At 39.3% G+C, this 23,931-nt stretch overlaps 1 protein-coding gene across 1 annotated transcript in view; it reads left to right on the plus strand.

Moving 5' to 3' along the window:
• The window catches only part of Il7r (interleukin 7 receptor), a 24,810-nt gene extending 12,806 nt beyond the window's left edge, over window positions 1–12,004 (plus strand). The window contains exons 3-8 of the mRNA XM_041631252.1: window positions 2,118–2,275; window positions 5,024–5,181; window positions 6,457–6,625; window positions 7,829–7,922; window positions 9,167–9,242; window positions 9,610–12,004. Coding sequence (XP_041487186.1) covers window positions 2,118–2,275; window positions 5,024–5,181; window positions 6,457–6,625; window positions 7,829–7,922; window positions 9,167–9,242; window positions 9,610–10,119 — 1,165 coding nt within the window. The 3' untranslated portion in view covers window positions 10,120–12,004. The remainder of the gene's footprint in view (window positions 1–2,117; window positions 2,276–5,023; window positions 5,182–6,456; window positions 6,626–7,828; window positions 7,923–9,166; window positions 9,243–9,609) is intronic.
• The last annotated feature ends 11,927 nt before the right edge of the window (window positions 12,005–23,931 follow it).

Raw genomic sequence — 23,931 nt, forward strand, 5'->3', positions numbered from 1 at the left:
TCTAGGCTGACCAAATTTTTTTTCTCCATAGGAAATGGGCTCGACAGAGCCGGTTCATGCACTAGGGACATTGCCAATGGCCTCACAAACTGCCCAAGCAGCATAACTGTCACCCACATGCAGAGGGCCTAGTTCAGTCTTATGCAGGTTCCCCGGCTGTCAGTCTGGAGTCAGTGAGCTCTCACATGCTCAGGTCAGCTGTTTCTGTGGGCTTCCCCATCATGATTTCAGTCCCTTTGCACATAACATTTTGTTCCTCTCTCTATGACTGGATTCTAGGAGATCAACCCAGTGCTTAGCTGTAGATCTCTGCATCTGCTTCCATCAGTTACTGGATGAAGGTTCTATGATGACAATTAAGGAGTCATCAATCTGATTACAGGGGAAGGGCAGTTAAGGTACCCTGTCTGCTACTGCTTAGACTCCTAGCTAGAGTCATCCTTGTGGATTCCTGAGAATTTCCCTAGTGCCTGGTTTCTCACTAACACCATAATGGCTCCCTCGCTCAAAGTATCTCTTTCCTTGTTCTCCCTCTCTGTCCTTCACCCAACTCAACCTTCCCTATACCTCATGTTCTCCTTCTCGCTCTCCTTCTCTCCTCCCCACTCCTCTACCACCCTCCTCCCATGGTGCCAGTTCACTGAGGAGATCTTGTACAATTCCCCTTCTCAGGGATATCTATGCATGTCTCTCTTAGGGTTTTCCATTTACCTAGTTTCACTGAGGCTGTGAACTGTAGGCCGGTTATCCTTTGCTTTTTTTCTAATATCCACTTATTATTGAATACGTACCGTGTTTGTCTTTCTGTATTTGGGTTACCTCACTCGGGATGTTATTATCTAGTTCCATCCATTTGCCTGCAAATTTCAAGATGTCATTGTTTTTTTATCACTGAGTAGTACTCCATTTTGTAAATGTACCACATTTTCCTTATCCATTCTTTGATTGAGAGTCATCTAAGTTATTCCCAGGTTCTGGCTATTGCAAATAATGCTGCCATGAACATAGTTTATCAGATGTCCTTGTCGTATGTGTGTGCATCGTTTGGGTATAGGCACTGTCTCTTTCTTAGACATTTGATAGATTTCAGCAGCCTGTAACCATTAGGTACATAGTTTTATTTGTGAAGGTATGAGTTAATATGAATATGATTTGTATTGAGATACTCAGTTTATATGTGGCTCAGTTTCACTAACTTGTAATTTTAAAAATACTTTCACACCAACAAAATTATTATATTAACCCTCACAAATGTTAGATTACCTCTTGTTTTGATATCTGAATAATATATAATCGTGTCTCCTCTGACATTTCAAATACTGGTAATTTATAATTTATGTACCCATAGTGCCATAGAAGTTATCCTTGGTGAGGCTGGACTCAAATCCAAGCAACCCCGCTCCTCTACTTCAATCTCCTAAATGTTGAACCACCACACCCAAATTTACTTTTATTTTTTGACATATGTTGTTGAGTTTCATTAGCCAAAGTCCCTATGACACTGGGCATGGTGGTAAATGCCTTCAGCACTATGGAGGTAGAGGCAGGCAGATCTCTGTGAGTTCGAGGTCAGCCTGAACTCTGTAATGAGTGTTAAGCTAGTCAAGGCTATATAAAAGAGTTTTCTATCTTCTACAACAAAACAAAACACAAAACCCCTGTGAAAACTCCTTAGTTTACTTATTAAATATATGCAGTTTTATGTATATAAACTTTTCAACCAGTTTAGCATTTCCTTTAATCCTATATGAACAAATTGCACCATTATTTCCTATAGCACGGATTTTTTTTATCCCCAAAGCCACCAATTCCTTAATTATTTAAATGAGGCATTTGATTCTCAATTATCAGTCCAAAAACTACATGGATTTTTTTTCTCCCAATTTCCACAAGCAAGCTTTTACTATTTCAGATAATTTGCATATAATAAAAGTAATGGAGCAGGAAACTATCCTATTTTAATTCATTCCATTTTTGTTTGCAGTATTAGCTCACCTACTTATGTATTTGTAGACACGAAAGAAGAATTCACACAACTAAATGTGTATAATACGTCATTTTATTGTATAACAGATACTCCTACCTGAATAAAGACTTTTGGCTTTTTGTTTTTACAGCGGGGCTCTTTTACAGAAGACTTGCCTAACTCTTAATAAGACGCAAGATAAATATTTCATAAAGACAAACGAATTCCTACTGATTGGTGTGAGCAATATATGTGTGATGCTTGGAAAAAGGAATTTAATTTGCAAAAATATGGAAATATCCATGATAGGTAAGAATCTGTGTATTAAAGTATTGTCCCCATGGTTTGGATAGCTGCAGACACGTCTTAATTTTCAGTATGTTAAAAATAGGCAGGTCATGCAAACACTTTGTAATAGTCAACAGCAACTTTTCTAACTTCTTTCTAATAAATGAAAAATTTGACCCATGTCTTCCTACTGTGAAAAATATGCTGAGAAGATTGAAAGAGGGTGTTTGACATGACACGTTCAGATTGGAGGAAACACACATCAGTATGAGGAATGTAACTGGAGCAGAATCATCTATCATCTTCCCACGCAGCTTTTCTGTTTTGCATTTATTTATCATGAAGGCCTTGTAATTTTTCCTCCATTTCACATAATAGTCTAAATTTGCGTAACTAAATTAACAAATCATTTAAAAAACAAATATACATTTTCCATATTTGTCAGAGTTACACAGGTGGGAGAGAGGCATCCTATTTAAAGTTTCATCATTTATACTTCAGAGGTATGTCTCTTGGAGAATGAATAGAACAGGTAACAATTTTTGACCCTCTGAGAAAGTGCTCCAAGATTAATTGAAAATCTATTGCCCTCTGTGCATGTGTCAACCCAAGCACACAAGCCTCTGCAGGCTTTTGGAGCACTCAGACCACTCGCACAGGATCTAGAGATACCTGCCCATCCATGGCTCTAGTTCTCAAAGGCCTAGTACTCATCAAGGACCACATTGCATCTCCCAACAGCAGACCACAAGACTAATTTTTTTTTCCACAAGACTATTTATGTGAGCAGCAGTGAGGGGAGCCAGAGTTTTTATACTGCTGGTAGGACAAGTCTGTATTAAAGGGATGGTGTGGGTCTCTGCCATGGCACTAGAAAGTACTTGCACTCCCAAGCAAGTAGGATGAAAAGTGATAGGGTATTTTCCTTTTTTTATTATTTATTTTATTTATTTATTTATTTATTAAAGATTTCTGCCTCCTCCCCGCCACTGCCTCCCATTTCCATCCCCCTCCCCGGATAGCGTCCCTCTCCCTCGTCAGCCCAAAGAGCAATCAGGGTTCCCTGACCTGTGGGAAGTCCAAGGACCACCCACCTCCATCCAGGTCTAGTAAGGTGAGCATCCAAACTGCCTAGGCTCCCATAAAGCCAGAACGTGCAGTAGTATCAAAAACCCATTGCCATTGTTCTTAAGTTCTCAGTAGTCCTCATTGTCCGCTATGTTCAGCGAGTCCGGTTTTATCGATAGGGTATTTTTCATAGGGTTATTTTCTCCTGGCTCCTTGGGAGGCATCTCAGTCACTGAATTATCATTTCCACAAATTTAAAGTAAATCCTGATTGAATTTTAAAACCAGAACCCTGGCCACCGACAACTTTCCCCTCTTCCCTTTCATCAAGTCCCCTGCAGTGGTTTAAAAGAAAATGGACCCCAAAGGGAGTGGCACTATTATAAGGTGTGACTTTGTTGGAGAAGGTGTGGTCTTGCTGGAGGAAGTGAGTCACTGTGGGGTTGGCTCTGAGGTCTCTTAGGCTCAAGCTACTCCCAGTGAGACAGACCATTTCCTGATGCCTTTTGATCAAGATATAGCCAGAACCATGTTGGCCTGTATGCCACAGTGCTCCTCACCATGTTAATAATAGACTGAACCTCTAAACTGTAAGCTGCCCACTCAATGAAATGTTTTCTTTTATAAGAGTTGTTGTGATCATGGTGTCTCTTCACAGCAAGAGAAACCTCAATTAAGACATCCTCCTAGCCTCTAAGGCTGGAGATGCAGCTTCCTGCCTTCTTACTTTGTTTTAGGTATATTGATAAAATAAAATAAAATAAAATAAAGTAGTTTCAGGTCAAAGGAGAATATCCAACATGATCCAGATCTTTTACTAGAAATTCAATACTTTAGGTCTGTGCTGCTTAGAGCTTTCTCCTTTGAGGCATGTATCTTATACGGCATATTGTTTCTGAGCAACAACTCTAGGAGGCAGGCAAACAACAGGCAGAGGATTATGGAACAATAGGCTAATTTGACTAAAACTGACCAAGGAGAAAGTCTGGAGGTCATTCTAGTATTTGTTAGCCAAAGCCAGGGGCATCTGCGATCAGGTCCAGAGGTCTCAGATGTAACCTTGCAATTCTCTTAATTTGGAGCTCATTAGCAGCATTTAGTATTATGATGGTAAGTGTGTGTGTGTGTGTGTGTGTGTATAAGATCATCACCGCCCACCAAAACAAATTCATGAACATGTGGTCTGACACTCTAAGCTTGTTTCTCACACATACCATTGCTGCCTACGGTGTGACACAATCATCTTTACCAAAAGACTTGGTATATAAAAATGGACCAAGATGGGAATTACACAAGGGAGGATTTGTTTGCCAAGACCAGAACTGGTACCGTTCCAAGTATTCACAACACTCAGAAGACCACACCAGCCACAGGAAGGCTGGCAATGCTGTCTGGATGTGAATAAAGGAAAAAGAGATTTGGCTTTGTGAACTATCAGATCCTAACACAGAAAGCTCTAGGAGTGAGCTTTAGAGCAGAAAGACTTCTAAAAGTATAGTTATCAACTATTAATATAACAGAGGTCATGAATTAAACTAAACCTCCTTGAACTAAAGCAAGGGGGCACATGAAAGAGTTTAGAGAGAGGACAGGATAAAGAGAAATGATGTAAATACATTTTAATATGAAAAAAATATACGAAAATGCTTAAATGTACTTATGATGTTTTCAACTCACAACTTTCCCTTCTTTTTCTTTCCAGTTAAACCTGAAGCCCCTTTTGGCCTAGAAGTAGTTTATCGAAAAGAAGCAAGCGACTTTTTGGTGACCTTTAATACATCTCACTCAAACAAGATGTATGTAAAACGGTTAATGCACGACATGGCCTACCGCCCAGAAAAGGGTGAAAATAACTGGACGGTAATGTAGATCATGTTTATAAAATAAACACCATCATGTTTTGTCTTCAGAACTTCTTCTTTACTCAGAGTGGCTCCTGGGATGATACTCATTTAAGACCCCATAACTCCTGCATTTTTCTTGGCTCTTTATTATCTAACTGGCTCAACTGTATCTTTATGGTTAGAATTTAGATGATAACACAAGCTCAGACAAACCTGATCCTCATTATATAAAGTCTACAGTCCATTAGGTAATCGGGAAAAATTGTGACTCTGTCTGTCTCTTGTTTTTATTTTAATGTCTAAAGATTCTGCAGCAGAAGGAACAGTTTGTTATTCGCTCTTCATTTTCTGGATGTTTAGTCGGCTTCTTCATAGTCTGTTGAGGTTAAGATGATCTTGTTGCTCTTAGCATCCATTTAGGAGATGAGCTGGGAGAGATTCAGAGAATATTGGGTGGTTGGGTTTTGCTTAACCCTACCAGCTTAACCCCTGTCCTCCCTATGTCACATAGATATTTTATTTTCAAGAGATGGCTTCTCTTTCTCAAGAATAAAGAATGCTTCCTTATGCCCGATGCCCTGGTCATCGTCATTACTCTCAATGCCACTTACAAATGTGCATGCCTGTCCTTGCCATCTGCTGTCTCTCTCTACCTACTCCCCATACATACATAAACTGGGTGATCTTCATCCTACCTTCTCTCATTAATCATCTGAATTGATGATTCAGTGGAAAAGCAACATTAGTAGAAGGAAGAGGGATTATGAATAAATTGTTCCAAGACAATCAGCTGATTTTCTGCTTTTAAAAAAAAGGAAATTAAATGTCTACCCTCTCCTGTAGGTTTATTTGTGTCAATAAACATAAATGCAATTGTAAGTCGCATCAAAATTAGTGTTTAGTTCCATATAACTGCTAATAGATGGTCTGTTGATACAAATGGTTACTGTTCACTACCTGTTGTTTTGCCTTGAAAGGAGACAGAAAGAGAGAGAAGATACTGGAATGGGAGAGGTAGCTGTGAGCCTAAAGGTAGTCAGACACTTCAAAGCAGGAGATAATTCAGCTAATGACCCAACCAGCCAGTGTTTGACCTCTCTTGGTATCATTTTGAGTCTGTCCCTCATTCTGCTGCCAAATCTTTTGCATAGTTGAACTCCTTCACTTAAGAAATATGAAAGAACTTCAAGGGAGCGGCAACACGACTGAAAGAGTTTGTATTAAAGTGAGTCGAGAGATCTAGGCAACATGTCTTTTGACATCCAGCAATGTCCGTTGTTTTTCATCCCAGCATGTCAATTTATTGAACACAAGAACAACAATCCTAGAGCGAAAGCTACGACCTAAAACCGTGTATGAAATCAAAGTCCGATCCATCCCCAATACCAGATACTTCAAAGGCTTCTGGAGTGACTGGAGTCCAAGTTCTACCTTCAAAATGCCAGAGCCTGAGAGTCCAGGTAAGCAACGGCTGTAGAATCTCTGTCCCCTCCACAAGGCTTCATATACCAAAGTATAGCAATGAGTGAGCAGGAGATTGATGTAAATACCCACAGGTCAGGACATGGGGGGGGGGGCTCTTCCATTTTCTTTGGAGGATGTTCTGCCTGTTTTCTTTGCCACTTGTCTGGAATAAGAGCAATGGGAGCTGGGCCATTGTACCTGATAATGGACATAAATTGCTTTGATGCCATTGTCTCAGAATCTCCTGAATCTACTAATGAAATATGTAAGAACTCCTTACTCACCACCATTTCTGTCTTTGTAGGGGATCATGTCTGATATCTCTGTGACCCCTCTTTGCTTTGTAATATCTTTGTTAATAACAAGTAACCAGGCCAGAATGCCCATCTACTAAAATCCTTTCCCAGTTTACTGAAGATGTTATGGGGTATGGGAAATACCAGTTGCCAGAGAAACCAGAGAACATGTCTCAGAAAGTGCACAAAGCACCTCACACAGAACTCCTTTGAGGGGGATGAAGTTTATTCCTGCTCTGTCAGCTTCACACTACCATTTTGGAACTTGCTGTAGCTTCAGGATGAACGTTAATCTTTTCAACTCTTACTTAAATTTATTTTGGGGGTATTAGCAGTCGGATACAGGTTTATAGACCATCATGAAATGTCATCTTTACATTTCAAGTGACTGATGCTCTTGCCATGGTCACTCAGATCAGAGCCACTCTTCCTGTCTCCCAAAGAACTATTTTCAAGTGCAGCACACCACGGCCCCAGTCTGCGCTCTATGTGCTAGACCCCAGTTCACAAGCTTAAGGCAAGGGGCTGGAGGTTGAGAATACAGACGCAGAGACAGACCGACACGCAGACCTTTTAACACTGATACCAAAGCCCCAGGAATGCTCTCTTTATTGTGTTCAAGGGCAGATTATATAGAAAAAGCCACGCCCCAGCCAAACCCACCTCCTCCTGCCACCAGGAACTCCTGAAGGTGTCCTGCTCAGAGCAGCTGTAGGCACTCAGATCCGGGGAAAACAAGTTGTTTACAAGAAATTCAGGATCTGGGATCTCACTGCTCCCAACATTCAAGAAACAATAAGACTGTGTAACTAAGTAAATTCAAACCATCCTAAGCATCTACCATCTCTATCCCCACATTATTTGCTTACTGAATGCTAATCATGATCTCTCCTTGTATTCCAGGACGATGGGATCCTGTTTTGCCAAGTATCAGCATTCTGAGTTTTTTCTCTGTGGTTTTGTTGGTCATCTTAGCCTGTGTGCTATGGAAAAAGAGGTGATTTTCATTGATAATCAAGAGGGAAATTGTGTGAAGCCAGAGAAAGGAGGACTCATGTCCCACTTATTTATCTAGAAAATTTTAAAGGGAAACGTGACATTTCAAGAATTACAATGTCAAATATATTTCATACCATTCTTAGATCCCAGTCAGTTTTATGTAGTTGATTTCAGAAGAAGCAAAAATATATAAACTAGATGTGTAAGGCAAACATTATTCCCCAAATATTCTCTCTCTCTCTCTCTCTCTCTCTCTCTCTATCTCTCCCTCCCTCCCTCCCTCTGTGTGTGTGTGTGTGTGTGTCTTTCTGTCTGTCTGTCTGTCTGTCTATTTATCTGTCTCTTTATGTGTTCATGTGTGTGCTGACCAATAGGCAGCCAACACCCAACACTGATTTTTTTTTTTTAATCAGCAATTTTCCACTTTGTTTTTGGAGGCAGGCTTTTGCACTAAACCTGGAACTCAGTGACTTGGTCAGACTAACTTGTCAGTAAATCTGAGTGGCTGCCTGTCTCCCCCATGCCATATGTCATCATTGAGTATCTGAACTTGGGTCTTCATGCTTGGATTGCAAGCAGCTTATTTATTGAACCATCTCTATAGTCCCTTGCCTCCCAAATAAGAATTTCCAAATATTTTCCCCACATCCTCCTGAGGACAGAGGAGGGATTACCCATTCTAACGAGGGGTATATTTGATGTCATGACTTCCTGCACACAAATTCACAAGATTTTTGTATTCTACTGTGGTAGAGTCATATGCTATGAAATTACCCAGTGTTCTAGGAAGGTGCCCTCAACATATTCTTAGGACAAACGGTGTCCTAAATGGAAAAATAATTACCATAAAATAAATGTCTTGAACAGCTTAGAGCATAGTCCCTACTCCCACTAGAATTAAAGCAAAACAGCTACATCCAGTAATGAGAATGGATAAGATGACAATATAGACATTGAATAGAAAAGATTAGGTTACAAGTTTTAGCTCCCTGTCAACATTAATATTAACCTCCCTGCAAACCTCACTCCCATAATCGCAGTGTTATGGTCACAATATACCATAATCAAGTGGGTGATACTGCCCACAGAAAACAAGACATCTGTCCGCAGTTACTACCTTATAGTAGCAGAGCCGGTACCAGAAAACTGTTCATACAATCTCCCTCAAACAAAGAGAACGATGTATTTGTGCACCTTCTCCCTCTGCCATTTGTTTAACTTATGAATATTCTCTGCTTTTAGGATTAAACCTATCGTATGGCCTAGTCTCCCTGATCATAAGAAAACTCTGGAACAACTATGTAAGAAACCAAAAAAGGTAAGTGCTTCTGCTGGAGAAACACCATACTGAAGATATCTTCGTCTAAGAATGTTCAAGACAAGGGAAAACTAAAACTCAACTTTTGGTCTTTTATGTATTGCATAGGTGAGGCTCTTTGTAAGATACTGGGGAACAAAGTTGAGATGCACGGGACGGGGAGTGGGAACACAATCAGGGTTCAATTCAAACCTGAAGTATCACAGCTCAGGCAGATGTAGAGCCAGCAGCAGAGCAAGCAGGCCATTTTCTAGCATTGCGTAGTACATTTGCATGAGAAAGTTTCTTAGATGTCTTTATTTTTCAGAACCAAATATCTAATAGCCCCTCTTTCCATTGCCGCTAATGCTTCTCGATTTCTCTACAGAATTTGAATGTGAGTTTCAATCCTGAAAGTTTTCTGGACTGTCAGATTCATGAGGTGAATGGCATTCAATCCAGAGATGAAGTAGAAACATTTCTGCAAAGTGGCAATCCTCCACAGCCTGATTCTCCCCCTGAGGAGCTGGAGAAGCAGGGTCATGGCGCAGCTGTGCACAGCCCAAGCTGGCTGTCGGGGATTTCAGTCAGCACACCAGAAACTTTCAGAAGAGAGTCACCCCTGAGACTCCTGGAGAGAAATCCGAGTCCATGCAACATTCCTCCCTTCCTTTCCTCTCTGTCCCCTGACTACAGAGATGGTGAAAGGAATGGGCTTCCTGTGTACCAAGACTTGCTGACAAGCCCTGGGAACACAAATGGCACCCTCCCTCAGGCATTTCCTCTCCAGTCAGGAATTCTGATGCCAGTTTCTCAGAGACAGCCCATCCCCACTTCCTCAGTGCTGAATCAAGAAGAAGCATATGTCACCATGTCTAGTTTTTACCAAAATAAGTGAATTATGAGAAACCGAAGACCCTTCCATCACAAACAGAATGATCACTGGGATGAAAAGCCTAGCATGCCTGTCCCTCATAGTTCACAGAAGATAAAGTCATCGTGACCTTGCTGCACAGCATCAGCATTCTGAGAAGTCATTTTGATCTCCTAGCTCAGGAGCATTTGCATAAAACAGGAAGAAGATGTTTCTGCCTTGTTGGTTAAGTACTAAGAGTTCAGGTTGCCCAATTAAAAAATAGGAACAAAACTCAAATGACGATTAAGGGGAAGATAGAAGGATGTAATGAATGCAGAAGAGAGAATAATATGGCAATGTGGATTCATCCATTATAATTGATAAACTCTTTGCCATAGATGCTAAAGTTGATAGTAAATATTTTAAGTAATTTGTCTAAGCTTTCCTTTCTTCAGGAGGTGAGGCGTGTGTTCTAACTTCAGCCGTCCCTTGCCATGAACCTATGCTAGTCTTCCGTGCCAAACATCACCACTGAGTGGGTGATTATATAGTTATTATCCAAACTGCGCCACTCTGGAAAAGGAAAGTCAGAGACAGTTAACAGCAAGCATAAACTGGTTCTGTCTCAGAAAGATGTGGATGTGTGTTCATTTTAATCAAAGTGGCTACGAAGAAGAAAGTGTAGGACAAAATGTATTTATGGGTATGAAGTGCCATGACCATGTTTCAAAGGAAGTCGGAAAAAAAACCCACCAAGCTCATTTGATTTTGTTTGTTTGTTTTTTAAAAACCAATCATAGAAGTAATCAGTTAGAAGCCAAGAAATTCCAGAGTCAGTTATCAAGACCATGATCCTCCTGCTGCTACCATCCACCTGCCTCCATATGGGAGCATAGAAGGAGCTGATGAGAGTCTGCAAGAGTGTGACATTTAACCCATGAGCAGAGGAATAGCCCTCCTATGTGTGTAGATACCATGACAAATTACCCCAGGTTCTACACCCTTGGATGCTGCCCGAACTACAGGGAAGAGGGAATGTGAACACTTCAATGTGTGCTCCAGCTGAGACTATACACATGCAAACACAAAGAAGATAGGTAAGCTGCTCAAATTGAAATGTTAACTCATGATTGCAAGCCAAAACTCTGAATCCCTGATATATATGGCCAATCTCCTGAAGAAAATAAGAAGTAACTGAAGGACACCATTGAGCTCCTTAGCACTAAAATCCTCTGTTCATTTGAATTTGGTGTGTCTGTCTGGTCATGTATTAAATCCATGTATTATATTCACATCACCACAACTGCTGCTAATGCTTAAATATGTATTCAGGAACAGTGTGTAATGTGACATTACAGATTGGTTCTGCCAGTTTCCCTCTTGCATTTCATACTGGAAAATCAAAACTTTTGGTCAGAGATAATATTCAAATCAGAGATGCCAAATGATACTTCCAAGTAATGTGAAATAAAAATGATAAAAAAAAATAATGAGAAACAGGCATCCAGTTTGATCAATCAGCTACACCTGGGTCCAGGGAATCTCCAATTAGTCAATTTTCTACAAGCCTTTGCTTCTCTCTTCACTGAGGCATCCATGGGAATTTGTGCCTTCAAATCCAAGCATGGGCTATTTCAGATGTGCATGCTTGTGTTTTTGGGGGGTTTTTTTGTAGCTATGATTTGGAACTGTCAAAAATCTTAAGAATATGTAGAAAGGAACCTGGAATTGACACAACTCAGGTGACTTATTTTGTGAGCTCAGCAGTTTTTCTTTGTTGTTCTCTGAAACAGCCAGCATCCACTACAGTAAAGTTGTCTGAGTTGACTCTGTTTCTCAAATGCATTATTAGTAACCTGTAGAGCTGCTACATAAAAAAAAAAGTATGGTGTGTATTATCATTTCACGTTTCATTAAATGCTAAGGGACTCTATATGGCTGTACTGTCGTCTGTGACTGTGGCAACTACTCATACATAGGTTCCTGAAGTTCCACACAGCCCTTGCTGGTTACTGAGAGCATTTGTAAGTAATTAATGGGGTTAAGATTCCAGAAAGATATTTTTAACCAATTCAATAATTAATAGCAATTTGTTAAGAAACCATACTAAATTACTTTAATACAATGCTAGCCACTAAACAATGGCTTAACAATGACACTCAGCAACTTCACATCACAGACTGCCAGAGTAAGACAGAGCCGGAGCCAGTGGCTGACAGCAGCAAGTTTGGGCCTTGTGTGAGCCACAGCAACAGATAAGAGAACAACTGGTGTTTAAATTTACAGTAAGAAGCAAGCTTTGCTACACAGTTGGGGAATCCCCAACATGCAATGACGATTCCACTGTTAGGACAGAAGAAGAGCACAACAAAACCAGGTAAAGAGGGTGGAGAAATGACTCAGCAGTTAAGAACACTGGCTGTTCTTCCTTTACAGAGGACCCAAGTTCAATTCTCAGTACCCATACATGACTAAGAACTTCTGTAACTCCATTTCCAGGGATCCAACACTCTACTCAACTCTGCCCCCCCCCACACAGCACCAGGCATGCATGGAATGCAGACATACATACACACAAAACACCCACACATGTATAAAATATTAATTTTTAAGATATTACAAAACAAGTAGAGGCTAAATGGAAAAAAATACAAACAAGGACAAAATGAAGGCCATATTTCATATAGTAAAGCAAGACTCTGGAGTATGCCAGGTAACCGAGCCTGGAGATCACATGGGGATTTTTCTCAGCTAAAGAAAAAGTATAGTGAGCCATAAAGTTGTGAGAAAAGCTTATACATTCAGAGGACTGTACAAGAATAGTTACTGATATAGTTATCATTGTCTCTGATGGTATCACTAATGCCTTAGCAGTTACTTCAGAAAGGTAAAGAAATTGCATTTTTATAAAAATAACACATTAATCTTGAATGTTTAATTTAAGAATGTCTGTATATTCTTTTGTACCTTGGTCCATTTAAGCCACTCGAACAAAAGACGATGGTTTGGGTAACTTAAAAACAGTACAGACTGATTTCTTACAAATTTAGAAACTGGGAAGTGTGTCAGCATGGTAGGGTTTTGACGAAGGCTTCAGTAAAATAACACTGGATTCCCACTGTGCCTTACACTCAAGCACCCTTTGGACCTTTTAAAGAAGGCCCAGCATCTTAATTCCATTACAGTAGAAGTTAAGATTTCAACATGAATTGTGAAGATAGCAACACTCAGACTGTAGCACATTACAAGCCCAGTGTCATTTCTTCCTAGGGTGTGGTTACAATTTCACCAATGAACTTATCGACAAACTACTCTTTTCAATACTTTTATTTCTTTGAAATGAGAAATAACTTCAAGATAACCAGAGTCCCATCTATTTTATTTTTTGAAATCCACCCTTAGAACTTCTGTCATCATTCTGCCACTCTAATTTTTTTGAAAATATTCTTGCATTGTACAACTATTAACCCCTCAGAATTTTCAAGGTAGTTCTTTCAGATCAAGAGCTGCCTTTCTTTGTATATTCAGAGGGCACTAGCTCCCTAAATATAATTATGACAAGTTCTACTGCTTTAAACAAGCAAGGACAGCTCTAGCCGTCTCGGGTGAGTTTTCGTGTTCCTTAGTAGGAGTAGTTGTACAGGGTGTACTCACAGCCAAGTCTTAACAGGAGTGCTACTGTGCTTAAAACGAGGTGGACAGTAATAATTCACTCAGTGAGTGGCTGAAACAACGGAGTTGATGGAGATGAAGGGTGCAATTTGCATGTGGTTATTTTTTTCTACAGGGGCTGGGTGTGCTTGCAAAGACGGGTGGCCCAAGAACTTCATGTGGGGTTGGAGAGATGGCTCAGCATGTAAGAATGCTTTCTGTTCTTACAGAGATATCAGTTCAGTTCTCCGCACCCACATGGCAGCCCAAACCTGCCTGTCACCCCAGGGCATTTTCTGCTTGAGCCTGCTTGCTCTCTCTCTCTCTCTCTCTCTCTCTCTCCCTCTCCCTCTCTGTGTGTGTTCATGGAGTGTAGATTTAACAGCCTGAAAGAAAGCTTTCCAAGAATAAAAACATCTCTCTCTGTCTCTCTGTCTCTGTCTCTCTGTCTCTCTCTCTCTCTCTCTCTCTCTCTCTCTCACACACACACACACACACACACACACAAAGTAAATTTAAAAAAATTTATTTAAAACCCTTCATGTACAAGTGTGTACTGGGTTTCGTGGATGTAAGCCTGAAACCCTTTTGATGTTTCCTATAATGTTTTCAGAGGTGTTATATTGAATTCTAGTTGATTAAATTAGCCCTTCCAGGTAAGATTATAGACTCTCATACTTTGGCCTATATAAAGTTATCTCCAATATTTCAAAAAATGACAGGGTTCCAAAGTACAAGGCACTTACTCTCTGCCCCTAAGAATCCTTTAAGTCTCTGTGTGGCCACTTCCTTATGATTCAGCCTGCCTTCATTTCTTCTGACCTTTCTGAGTCACATCTCAGATAAGATATTTTCTAGAAGGGCATGTTCTTATAGATCAGGATTTGACTGAATTGTTTATTCCTGCACACTTTACGCTTATTCCTGTTGGTACTACACCAACTTGAAAATACTTTGTCTGTGGTTCTTTAGGTATTTTGGCATTGGGGACTATGATTACCAGAGTTTGTATCTCTTGCTAAACACAATAATACCAACTTGTTTCTTCATCACTGTTCTACATAAAAAAAAAAAAAAGCCATGCTAAACTATTCAGAAAGAGCTCACCCCACATCCCTGAGAAATACACATCTGGGCAGCCACGTGCAAGGAGTCAGTTGCCTTTCCCATCTACATTTCCCTCCCCAGCTGTGCTCTTAACCACTGTGACCACAAACGTGGGGAAATTACAGAGTGAGAAAGGGGCAAGAATTTCCCAAGCTTCATTTCTTGAAAATTATCTACATTTAATTTTGTTTATTGATAAAATTAGGTCATTTAAGATCTACAATAAAGTCAACAATACTTAACTTCTGAATTACAACGCTGTGTACCTTTGTGTAGACTTATGTATGTTGCTTGAAATAGCAGTTGTAAAAGCAAAAAGAGTGTTGTGCATAAGGCCTGGTGAGTCCAAGGAACATCCTGGCACTCCTCAAAACACTGACAACAAAATGTGAAGCAAGCAACAAGCAAATCCCCTGAGGCTTGGAAAATAGCCTGAAAGTTCTTTCTGTTGAAACACTCGAGTTAATCTGGAACGCTCCTCAACTATCATTATTGTGCCAATCTTTCTATATTCCAGATAAATATTTATCAACCTGAAATGCAGTAGATCTTGTAGGGTTGAAAAGGACTTCTGTTGCTGCCAAATTTGTTCCTACAACATGTTAGCTGTTAGGCACTGGATTAAAAATTTTAGGATACTCCTAAGTATTTTAATGCTAAGTTTACCTTCTGGTGGGGTAAATTATTACTTTTAGAGGCCAAGAGATCAATAATTTAATTATACGAAAGTTCAGTAAATTCTATAACACGTTAACACACTGTAAATCTTACATCTGCATAACAATAAATTTTCATAAACTTAATAAGTTGCCAACACAGATTTTTAATAATGATTAGCATTTTACTTTTAAATAGTTAATAAAATTCTAATAAAATTTAAGCCAACTTTTATTCTCAGTTATGAGCTATTAAGATATACCAATAGACTTAAGGACAGAACAAAAATTCTACTACCATCACATTTAATATTAGTCTACAAATCCTAGATGATGCAACTAGAAAAGAAAGTGAAGCAAGAAAAAGAAATACTGAGGAGAGAGGTAGAAAATATGTTATCATTGAAACCTGAAAGAGCTTCGTGCTTGGAAAGTACCAAAGAGTAGAGTAATAAAGAATTGAAGCTTCATAAAGTATTTTACTCACAATGTTTCCACATGTTCATTTACTCCTTGAAATCATTATTGAGTGTTTAGTATTACAACAGCATAATATTAGGTTTTGCACCATATTCAGTGAGCATCAACCTCTATAATTTAACAAATAAAAGCCCTCTAATCTCATTCTTAATAAGTCTTCATGTTTAATAGCAATTTCTTTAAATTTTATGTGTGTACTATTTACATCATTCCACAACTCCCTTCTACCATCCTTCCTTTGTACTCCCTCCACCCCACTTCACAAATACATGGCCTCTTTTTCTGTTTTTCCTTTTTAGTGTGTGTGTGTGTGTGTGTACAAATATATAAGTACAATGAACTGAGTCTAATTAGTGTTACTCATTTGTGTGTGTGGTTTTTGGGATCACCACTTGATATTTGGTGACCAACTGAGGGATATATATATATATATATATATATATATATATATATATATATATTCTAAGCATTGCAAAGATAAAAAATATTCAATAGTAACCTATACAATTCTAGAGAAGAAAAGAATTTATAAAATACTAATTGTAGGAGCTGGAGAGAGGACTTATGTATTAAGATTAATGGTTGTCCTTCCAAATTACCCAGGGTAGATTTCCAAGTACCAATACGGTGGTTCATAAACAACTCTATCTATAGTTACAGGCAATTCAGTACCTTCTTCCAGCTTCTATGGGCACCAGGCAGGCATGCAAATGGTATATAGACATGGATGCTTGCAACACATATACACACAGAAAATGGTTTTTAAAATTTTTAAATAATCAAAAAAAAAACAATTATAGAAGTGGTTTTATAATTTGATTTGTAGAAATTAATAATCTATGATATAGAACACATAATCTTTGAGTTGATGTCTAATCACAAAAATGCAACTTAGCCCCAAATTTTGAGATCTATTTATTTTTATTATATGCATATACATGTTTTTACCTGCATGTATATGTTTCTGCACCAGGCATGTGCTGATGTCTATGGAGGATAAAAGAGGGAATAGGGCATCAGGTCTCCTGGACCACCATGTGTGTGCTGGGAATCAAATCCTGGTTCTCAGTAACTGCTGAGTCATCTCTCATGCCCCATTTCACTTTTTGAAGAAAAAATAGATTATTTAATAGATGACTTTGGATTAATACATTGTACATTTGTGGGTAAAGAAGAAAATTATTTGACCTTGGAACTCTTGTTCTAAACCAAAAAAGACGGAGTTTTGTTTTCTGAGCCAGAGGTGAAGACAGCAGACAAGATCGCAGTGGAGCTCTGTGAGCAACGATATATCGTGTCAGGGAAAGCAAAAATAGGATGATAAATATGAAAAAGGAAAAGAAACAAGTTACTCTTTCACGCACAAAGTCGACAGGCTTAGCAGTTGTTATGTGCAAACTTTTTCTGGGGAGACACAACACCTACTTCTAATCACCCCCAAATAGGGAACTCACTACATACCAAAGCACATAATTCCATTGAGAACTGCAAATGACCATCCCAGTGACCACTATGACTGACCAGAGCAGTGTGCACTGTAACTAACAACCACAGTGACCACTATAACTGATCACCTCAATGACCGCCACAGTGACCACAAGGATTGACCATCACAGTGAATACTATAACTGACCACATCAATGGCAACCACACTGACCACTATGACTGTGTCAGTGAATACTCTAACTGACCACCACAGTGACCACCACACTGACAACCATGACTGACTATCACATTACTATCTATATAGATATTACAATACTATAACTGACCACTGCAGTGGCCACAGTGCTGACCACTATGATTGGATATTTTACTGAGCACCATCACTAAACACCTCAGTGATAACTACAGTGACCGCTATGCCTGATTTTATAATGAACAGTACAACTGACGACTACAGCCAACACGATAGTGACCACCATGGTTGACCACGTCAATGGTCTGCACAGTGACCAATATTTGTCCCATGTTCTCATGGGTCTTCAGATGTACCATGTTTCTTTTGACCTTTAGTCTTCAGACTGTCCTCTGGAGGTTATTCATATACTCAAGAGGACATCCAATGTCTACATCAGAAATTATCTTATTGTCCATGGATGCTGCCATTTTAATTCAGAAAGCTGACATTTGTGTTATGTTCCAAAGAGTGCCTGGAGAGCCGCTAGCTTCAAGTTGCCTTTTATTGAATTCGACTTTTGGTTTACACATACAAAACAAGTTCATAACAAGATGAGACTTTCTGGTAGGTACACTATCACAAAGATGACTGGATATATGGTTTTTAGGTGACAGAACTTCAACTCTAATACCCCTCCTCTCCTTAGAGGATAGGATGATGAAAGTCCAGAATTCCTACATAAATGATGGAATTCTCTGCTAATAAGCCATATTTAGAATCTAGGAAGGTTCTCAGTCTGAACTATCTTATTGTCATTTAATAGATGCCCATTATTAAGTAAATACAAGGATTTTAGAAGCGCTTTTTCATTAACCCATGACAAAAACTAAAACACTAAGCAGATTTACCATCCAGGCGCATATAGCTGAAGCATAGGAGATAGCAATACACCATAGAAGATACCTCTGGAAACGTAAGTTAGAGGAAGAGTACATTGTGGATAACTTAGCTGCCAACTGAGATGCCTGAATTTACCAGTGAGACAACACTTGCAAATTAGAAGTTGCAGTAGACAACTAACTAATGATTTAAGAAATGATGTGAATGAACTTTAGGCTTCCAAACTATTGGGGATGGGCAGAAAGATGTAAGACTGTAGGTGGAGAAACTTTTTAGGATCTGTTCCAATATTTAAGATGAACTGAAAATAAAAAGTGAGAAGAGTCACAAAGCCATAAAGAATTGGCTCTTGTAAGTGACATCAAATAACAGCAAACACTTATGCAGAGCTTACATGGTTGTTAGACACTGCTGTAAGAGATGCATGCATGTTACCTGTTTAATCCTCATTTGGTAGTGTAGCCACTATTATCTCCGCTTAGAAGTGGAAAGTAAGTTTTTATTTATGCCACAATGGCTGCAATACTAGTATATATATTATCTCTACAATCCAATTTGTTTTATTGTGACATTTTCATATGTGTATAAAATACTTTGAGTCCCTGGAGAAGACTTATTCTCCCTCTTTCAGCTACCATTAATGGCCTGGTGTTCTTTTTCTAGGGCTGGGTCTTGTGATATTCACACTGTCAATGCTAGTATATCAACTAGTGCTGTCAGTGCACAGGTCTTATTTAGACCACTATATTGTCAAAATTGCATGAATGCTGCTCCTCTGTCCTATACAAAAGACATTTTCTCCCAGCAGATGTCCTGGTATTCTGACTCTTGCAGTGTTTCTGACCCCCAACTCTGGTGTTCCCTGTGCCTTAAATGAAGGAGGTGTGTTGAAGATTAATCAGTTAGGCTTCTCTGTATTTTGACTAGTCATGGATTTCCTTTGTTGTCCATCTGCTATATAATGAAGCCCTTTATGGGGGATAAGAGCCATACTTTTCTGTGGATATAAGGATACATATTTAGCTTGCAGTTAGACACTGTTCTTATTTAGGAATGTGGCAGCTATCTTTTAAAAAATATGGATTCTGCTTTAAGAGAAAAATGTGACATTTGTCTTTCTGAGTCTGAATTGCATGGCTTAACATGGTGTTTTCAGTTCTAACTAGTTCTAGTTGTCTACAGACTTTTTATGGCTGAATATTACTTTACCTTAAATGTTTGTTTGTATGTATGTATGTGTATGCAGGTATGTATTTGTGTGTTTATGTATACATATATGATACACATATACATCACATTTTCTTATCTACTCACCTATTGGTGGGTACTTAGGCTGGTTTTAATTTTTGGTTGTGAATAATCCTTAAGTAATCACAGATGTGTAGACGTATCCACTATGTGATGAATTGTAAGCTGCCATATGGATTTTAGAGCAACAAATGCTCTTTAGCACTGAGCCATCTCCCCAGGTCCTTTTTTTTTTCTTCTTCTTTTTTTAAAACAGGGTTTCTCTGTGTATCTCTAGCTGTTCTGGAACTTGCTTTGTAGGCCAGGCTGGTCTCAAACTCACAGAGATCCACCTGCCTCTACTTCCCTGAGTGCTGGATTAAAGGTGTGGGCTATCACTACCCAGCTCTGATTCATCTTCTTGATGATAATCATTTTCACCAGGATAAGATAGAATTTCGATATTGTTTTAACTAGCATTTCCTTTATTGCTAAGGATTTTGTATATTTTTTTCATTTATTCATTGAGAATTCCTGTTTCACTTGAGAATTTTCTGATCAAATCATTTGCCCATTTATTAGTGAATTGTTCTTCTATTATATTTTATATATTTTCTTAATATCAATCCCTTCTCTCATGAGTATTCAGCAAAAGTTCTTTTTCTAATTCTCCAGTATGTCTCCTCACTCAACTCCTTTCTTAACTGCGTAAAAGCCCTTGAATCTTACATATTCTTAATATATGTCCACTAATATTAGAGTTGCATTAAAAAAGTCTTCAGCTTTGCCTGGATCTTAAATTTTCCCTGTGATTTTTCTAACAACTTAAAAGTTTCAGGCCTTAAAGTGTTCCAATATTTTTTTTTGTTTTTATTTATTTTTTTTATTGAGAAAAGGAGAAAAAAAAACAAGTTTCCACCTCCTCCCAGCCTCCCATTTCCCTCCCCCTCCTCCCACCCTTCTCCCCCTCCTCCCATCCTTCTCCCCCTCCCCCAACTCCTCTCCCCCTCCCTCTCCAGTCCAAAGAGCAGTCAGGGTTCCCTGCCCTGTGGTAAGTCCTAGGTCCTCCCCCCTCCGTCCATATCTAGGAAGGTGAACATCCAAACTGGCTAGGCTCCCACAAAGCCAGCACATTAAGTAGGATCAAATCCCCTTGCCATTGTCCTTGGCGTCTCATCAGCCCTCATTGTTCGCCATGTTCAGAGAGTCCAGTTTTATCCCATGCTTTTTCGGTCACAGTCCACCTGGCCATGGTGAGCTCCCAGTAGATCAGCTCCACTGTCTCAGTGGGTGGGTGCACCCCTCATGGTCCCGACATCTTTGCTCATGTTCTCCCTCCTTCTGCTCCTCATTGGGACCTTGGGAGCTCAGTCCAGTGCTCCAGTGTGGGTCTCCTGGGAATATACCCAAGAGATGCTCCATCATATGACAAAAGCATTTGTTCAACTATGTTCATAGCAGTATTATTTGTAATAGCCAGAACCTGGAAACAACCTAGATGCCCTTCAATGGAAGAATGGATGAAGAAAGTATGGAATATATACACACTAGAGTACTACGCTGCGGTAAAAAACAATGACTTCTCGAATTTTGCATGCAAATGGATGGAAATAGAAAACACTATCCTGAGTGAGGTATCCCAGACCCAAAAAGATGAACATGGGATGTACTCACTTATAATTGGTTTCTAGCCATAAACAAGGGTCACGGAGTCTACAATAGGTGAACCTAAAGAAGCTAAGTAAGAAGGTGAACCCAAGGAAAAACATATAGTTATCCTCTTGGCTAAGGGAAGTAGACAAAATTGCCGGGGAGAAAATTGGGATCTTGGGGGTGGGGTGGGATGGGGGTAAGGGGAGATGGGGAGAGAAAAGGTGTTCCAATATTTTAAATGGATTTTTGTCAGGAAGATACATGGGGAATCTAACTTAATTATTTTAGATTAGTATACAGTTTTCTCAGCACCATTTATAGTAAGGTTTGTTTTTCCTCCAATGTGATGGAATCTGGCCAAATTCAAAGGTCAATTACTTGATGGTGTCTTCTTGTATTTTTACATGGAGAATTCAGTGAAAAAAAATGTCACTGAGCTAATTTTGTGAGACTAATTATATTAGCAAGGGTTCTTCCTATGTGACTTAAAAATACTTCATTTGTTACTCCTATCTCACAAAACCATGACTGAGGAGGGTGGTTAAAGGAGCTCAGTATATGAAAAATAATAATAACATGATGTATATAAGATCCCTTACAGAAGCTGAGCATCACTAGTAGTCAAGCTTGGCTGTATCCCAAGTGATTTCATGACTATTTATATTAATGAAACCAAAGAAGCAGCCCCTCTACATGTAGATATTCAAAAGGAAGGCCAGTGAACATCTTTACAGTTGTATTCAGAGACCTGTGATGTAAGTATTATGGTGTCCCTGAAAAGATGTCTGCAGAAAGCAGCATAATATCACTCTTGTTTTAATATTCAAACCCCTAACTCTGATTCAAATGACTAAAAATCTCTCATGACTGCAATTAGTATTCAAATGATGGATTTGCCTCTAGAAAAAAACTTTTCTCATTTACTAACATTAATAAATAGCTAGTTTATAGTATTATGATAAGGACATAATTTCAATTCCCTTCAGAAAGAAAGCCCCTAATTTACATACATTAGAAATGTCTCCCTGAACTCAATGGACACAGATAAATGAGTTGCTACTGTGTTATTTGTTGTAGCACACATTTAAATATTGGAATGATACCAGTAGGTTTAGTATTTGCAAAACGTGAAATCATTATCTTGCAAGGTTATATAAGTAGTTTTATGTTTGCTAAAATTGTTAAGGACAGGGAGACCTTAGTTTTGTACTTCTTGATCCCGACTGACATCTCTACAGGACACTCCATATAAGATACTGATAAGATGTTCTCCTAAATAATTTGGAAGTGTTCACCCAAATTCCTAGGTAACTGAAAGATCCCCCAACCCTCGAAAGCCTCGTAATCTTGCAGGTTTTTCAAACTATATAAACCCACTCTCTCCTTTGTTCGCTGCTGTTGTCTCAAACCCTGCTTTAGGGAGATAGTCCTGCCTGGCAGAAAGTAACACTTGTTTAATTCTACCAGAAATGTGTGGTGGTATCCTTCACTCTGGTCCAATAAGGAAATAGGAGGGTTGTATTTGCCATAGTTGGTCGGTGGCCAAAACTCTCATTTTGGCACCAGCTGCTATTAAGCTAGGAATCTACATTATCAAGTCCTGAATTTTGAAAATTTCTTCAGTTAAAAGTTTGTTTCTCTCCTGTTCATGCCTATGTGATATTGTTTTCATAGTCACACGACTTTAAAGACTAGAAAAAGATAGGTGACCCAGCAGTCAAAATTTAGAAACTATGATGAGGAAGTAAAGGTGGGAAAATAGTCTGTAAAACACCAAAAAGACACCAGTTGGAATATTTTTACCCTTCTCTATCTTTCTTTGATGACCAGAGATACCAACTTCATAATGAAACTTGATAAATGGCTGAATCAGAAATAACATGGTCACAAAATTCCCAGGTGGCCATGTGCTCACTAAAGTATGAGAAGCACGAGTTCATACTTCCATGCCTTTTCCCACTCATTTCTTCCGGTTCTCTGCCCTGGAGGTCCTGTAGACATGAGCAGTGCTTGGCTAGCTCTGGCAATCAAGAAAGTTACCACTGAAAGGGAACACAACCTCCAAACCTCTAATACAGAGCTTTGTGGAGTACCTGCAAGCCATGGCAATCTCAACAATATGTTTGTATAAACAAAACCTGTGTCACGACCACAACAGTCAATATGTCAATGCGTCAATGCGGGTGAGAACAACTTCACAAGGTCACACTCGTAGATTAAGAATTACAGGAAATCAGCAGCTTCTGAGAGAAGGTGAATCAGTTGTCTTCAGGGACAAGTGCCCCAGTAAATTATCCAATCCCATTGGCCATCCATAAACACTAAATAAAATGGACTCCAGTAGGTGTGTGTGTGTGTGTGTGTGTGTGTGTGAGAGAGAGAGAGAGAGAGAGAGAGAGAGAGAGAGAGAGAGGAAGAGGGAAGGAGAAAGGGAGGGAGGGAGGGAGGGAGGGGGAGAAAGGGAGGGAGAGAGAGAGATCTTAATCTTAATAAGAGATCATGAATTTGAGAGACAGCGAAGGGCATCTGGGAGGATTTAGAGGCAGGTGGAGGAGGGAT

Source organism: Microtus oregoni, unplaced genomic scaffold (assembly GCF_018167655.1).
Source record: "Microtus oregoni isolate MIOR12 unplaced genomic scaffold, Mior012 000036F_ref0000092, whole genome shotgun sequence".
NCBI lineage: Eukaryota > Metazoa > Chordata > Mammalia > Rodentia > Cricetidae > Microtus > Microtus oregoni.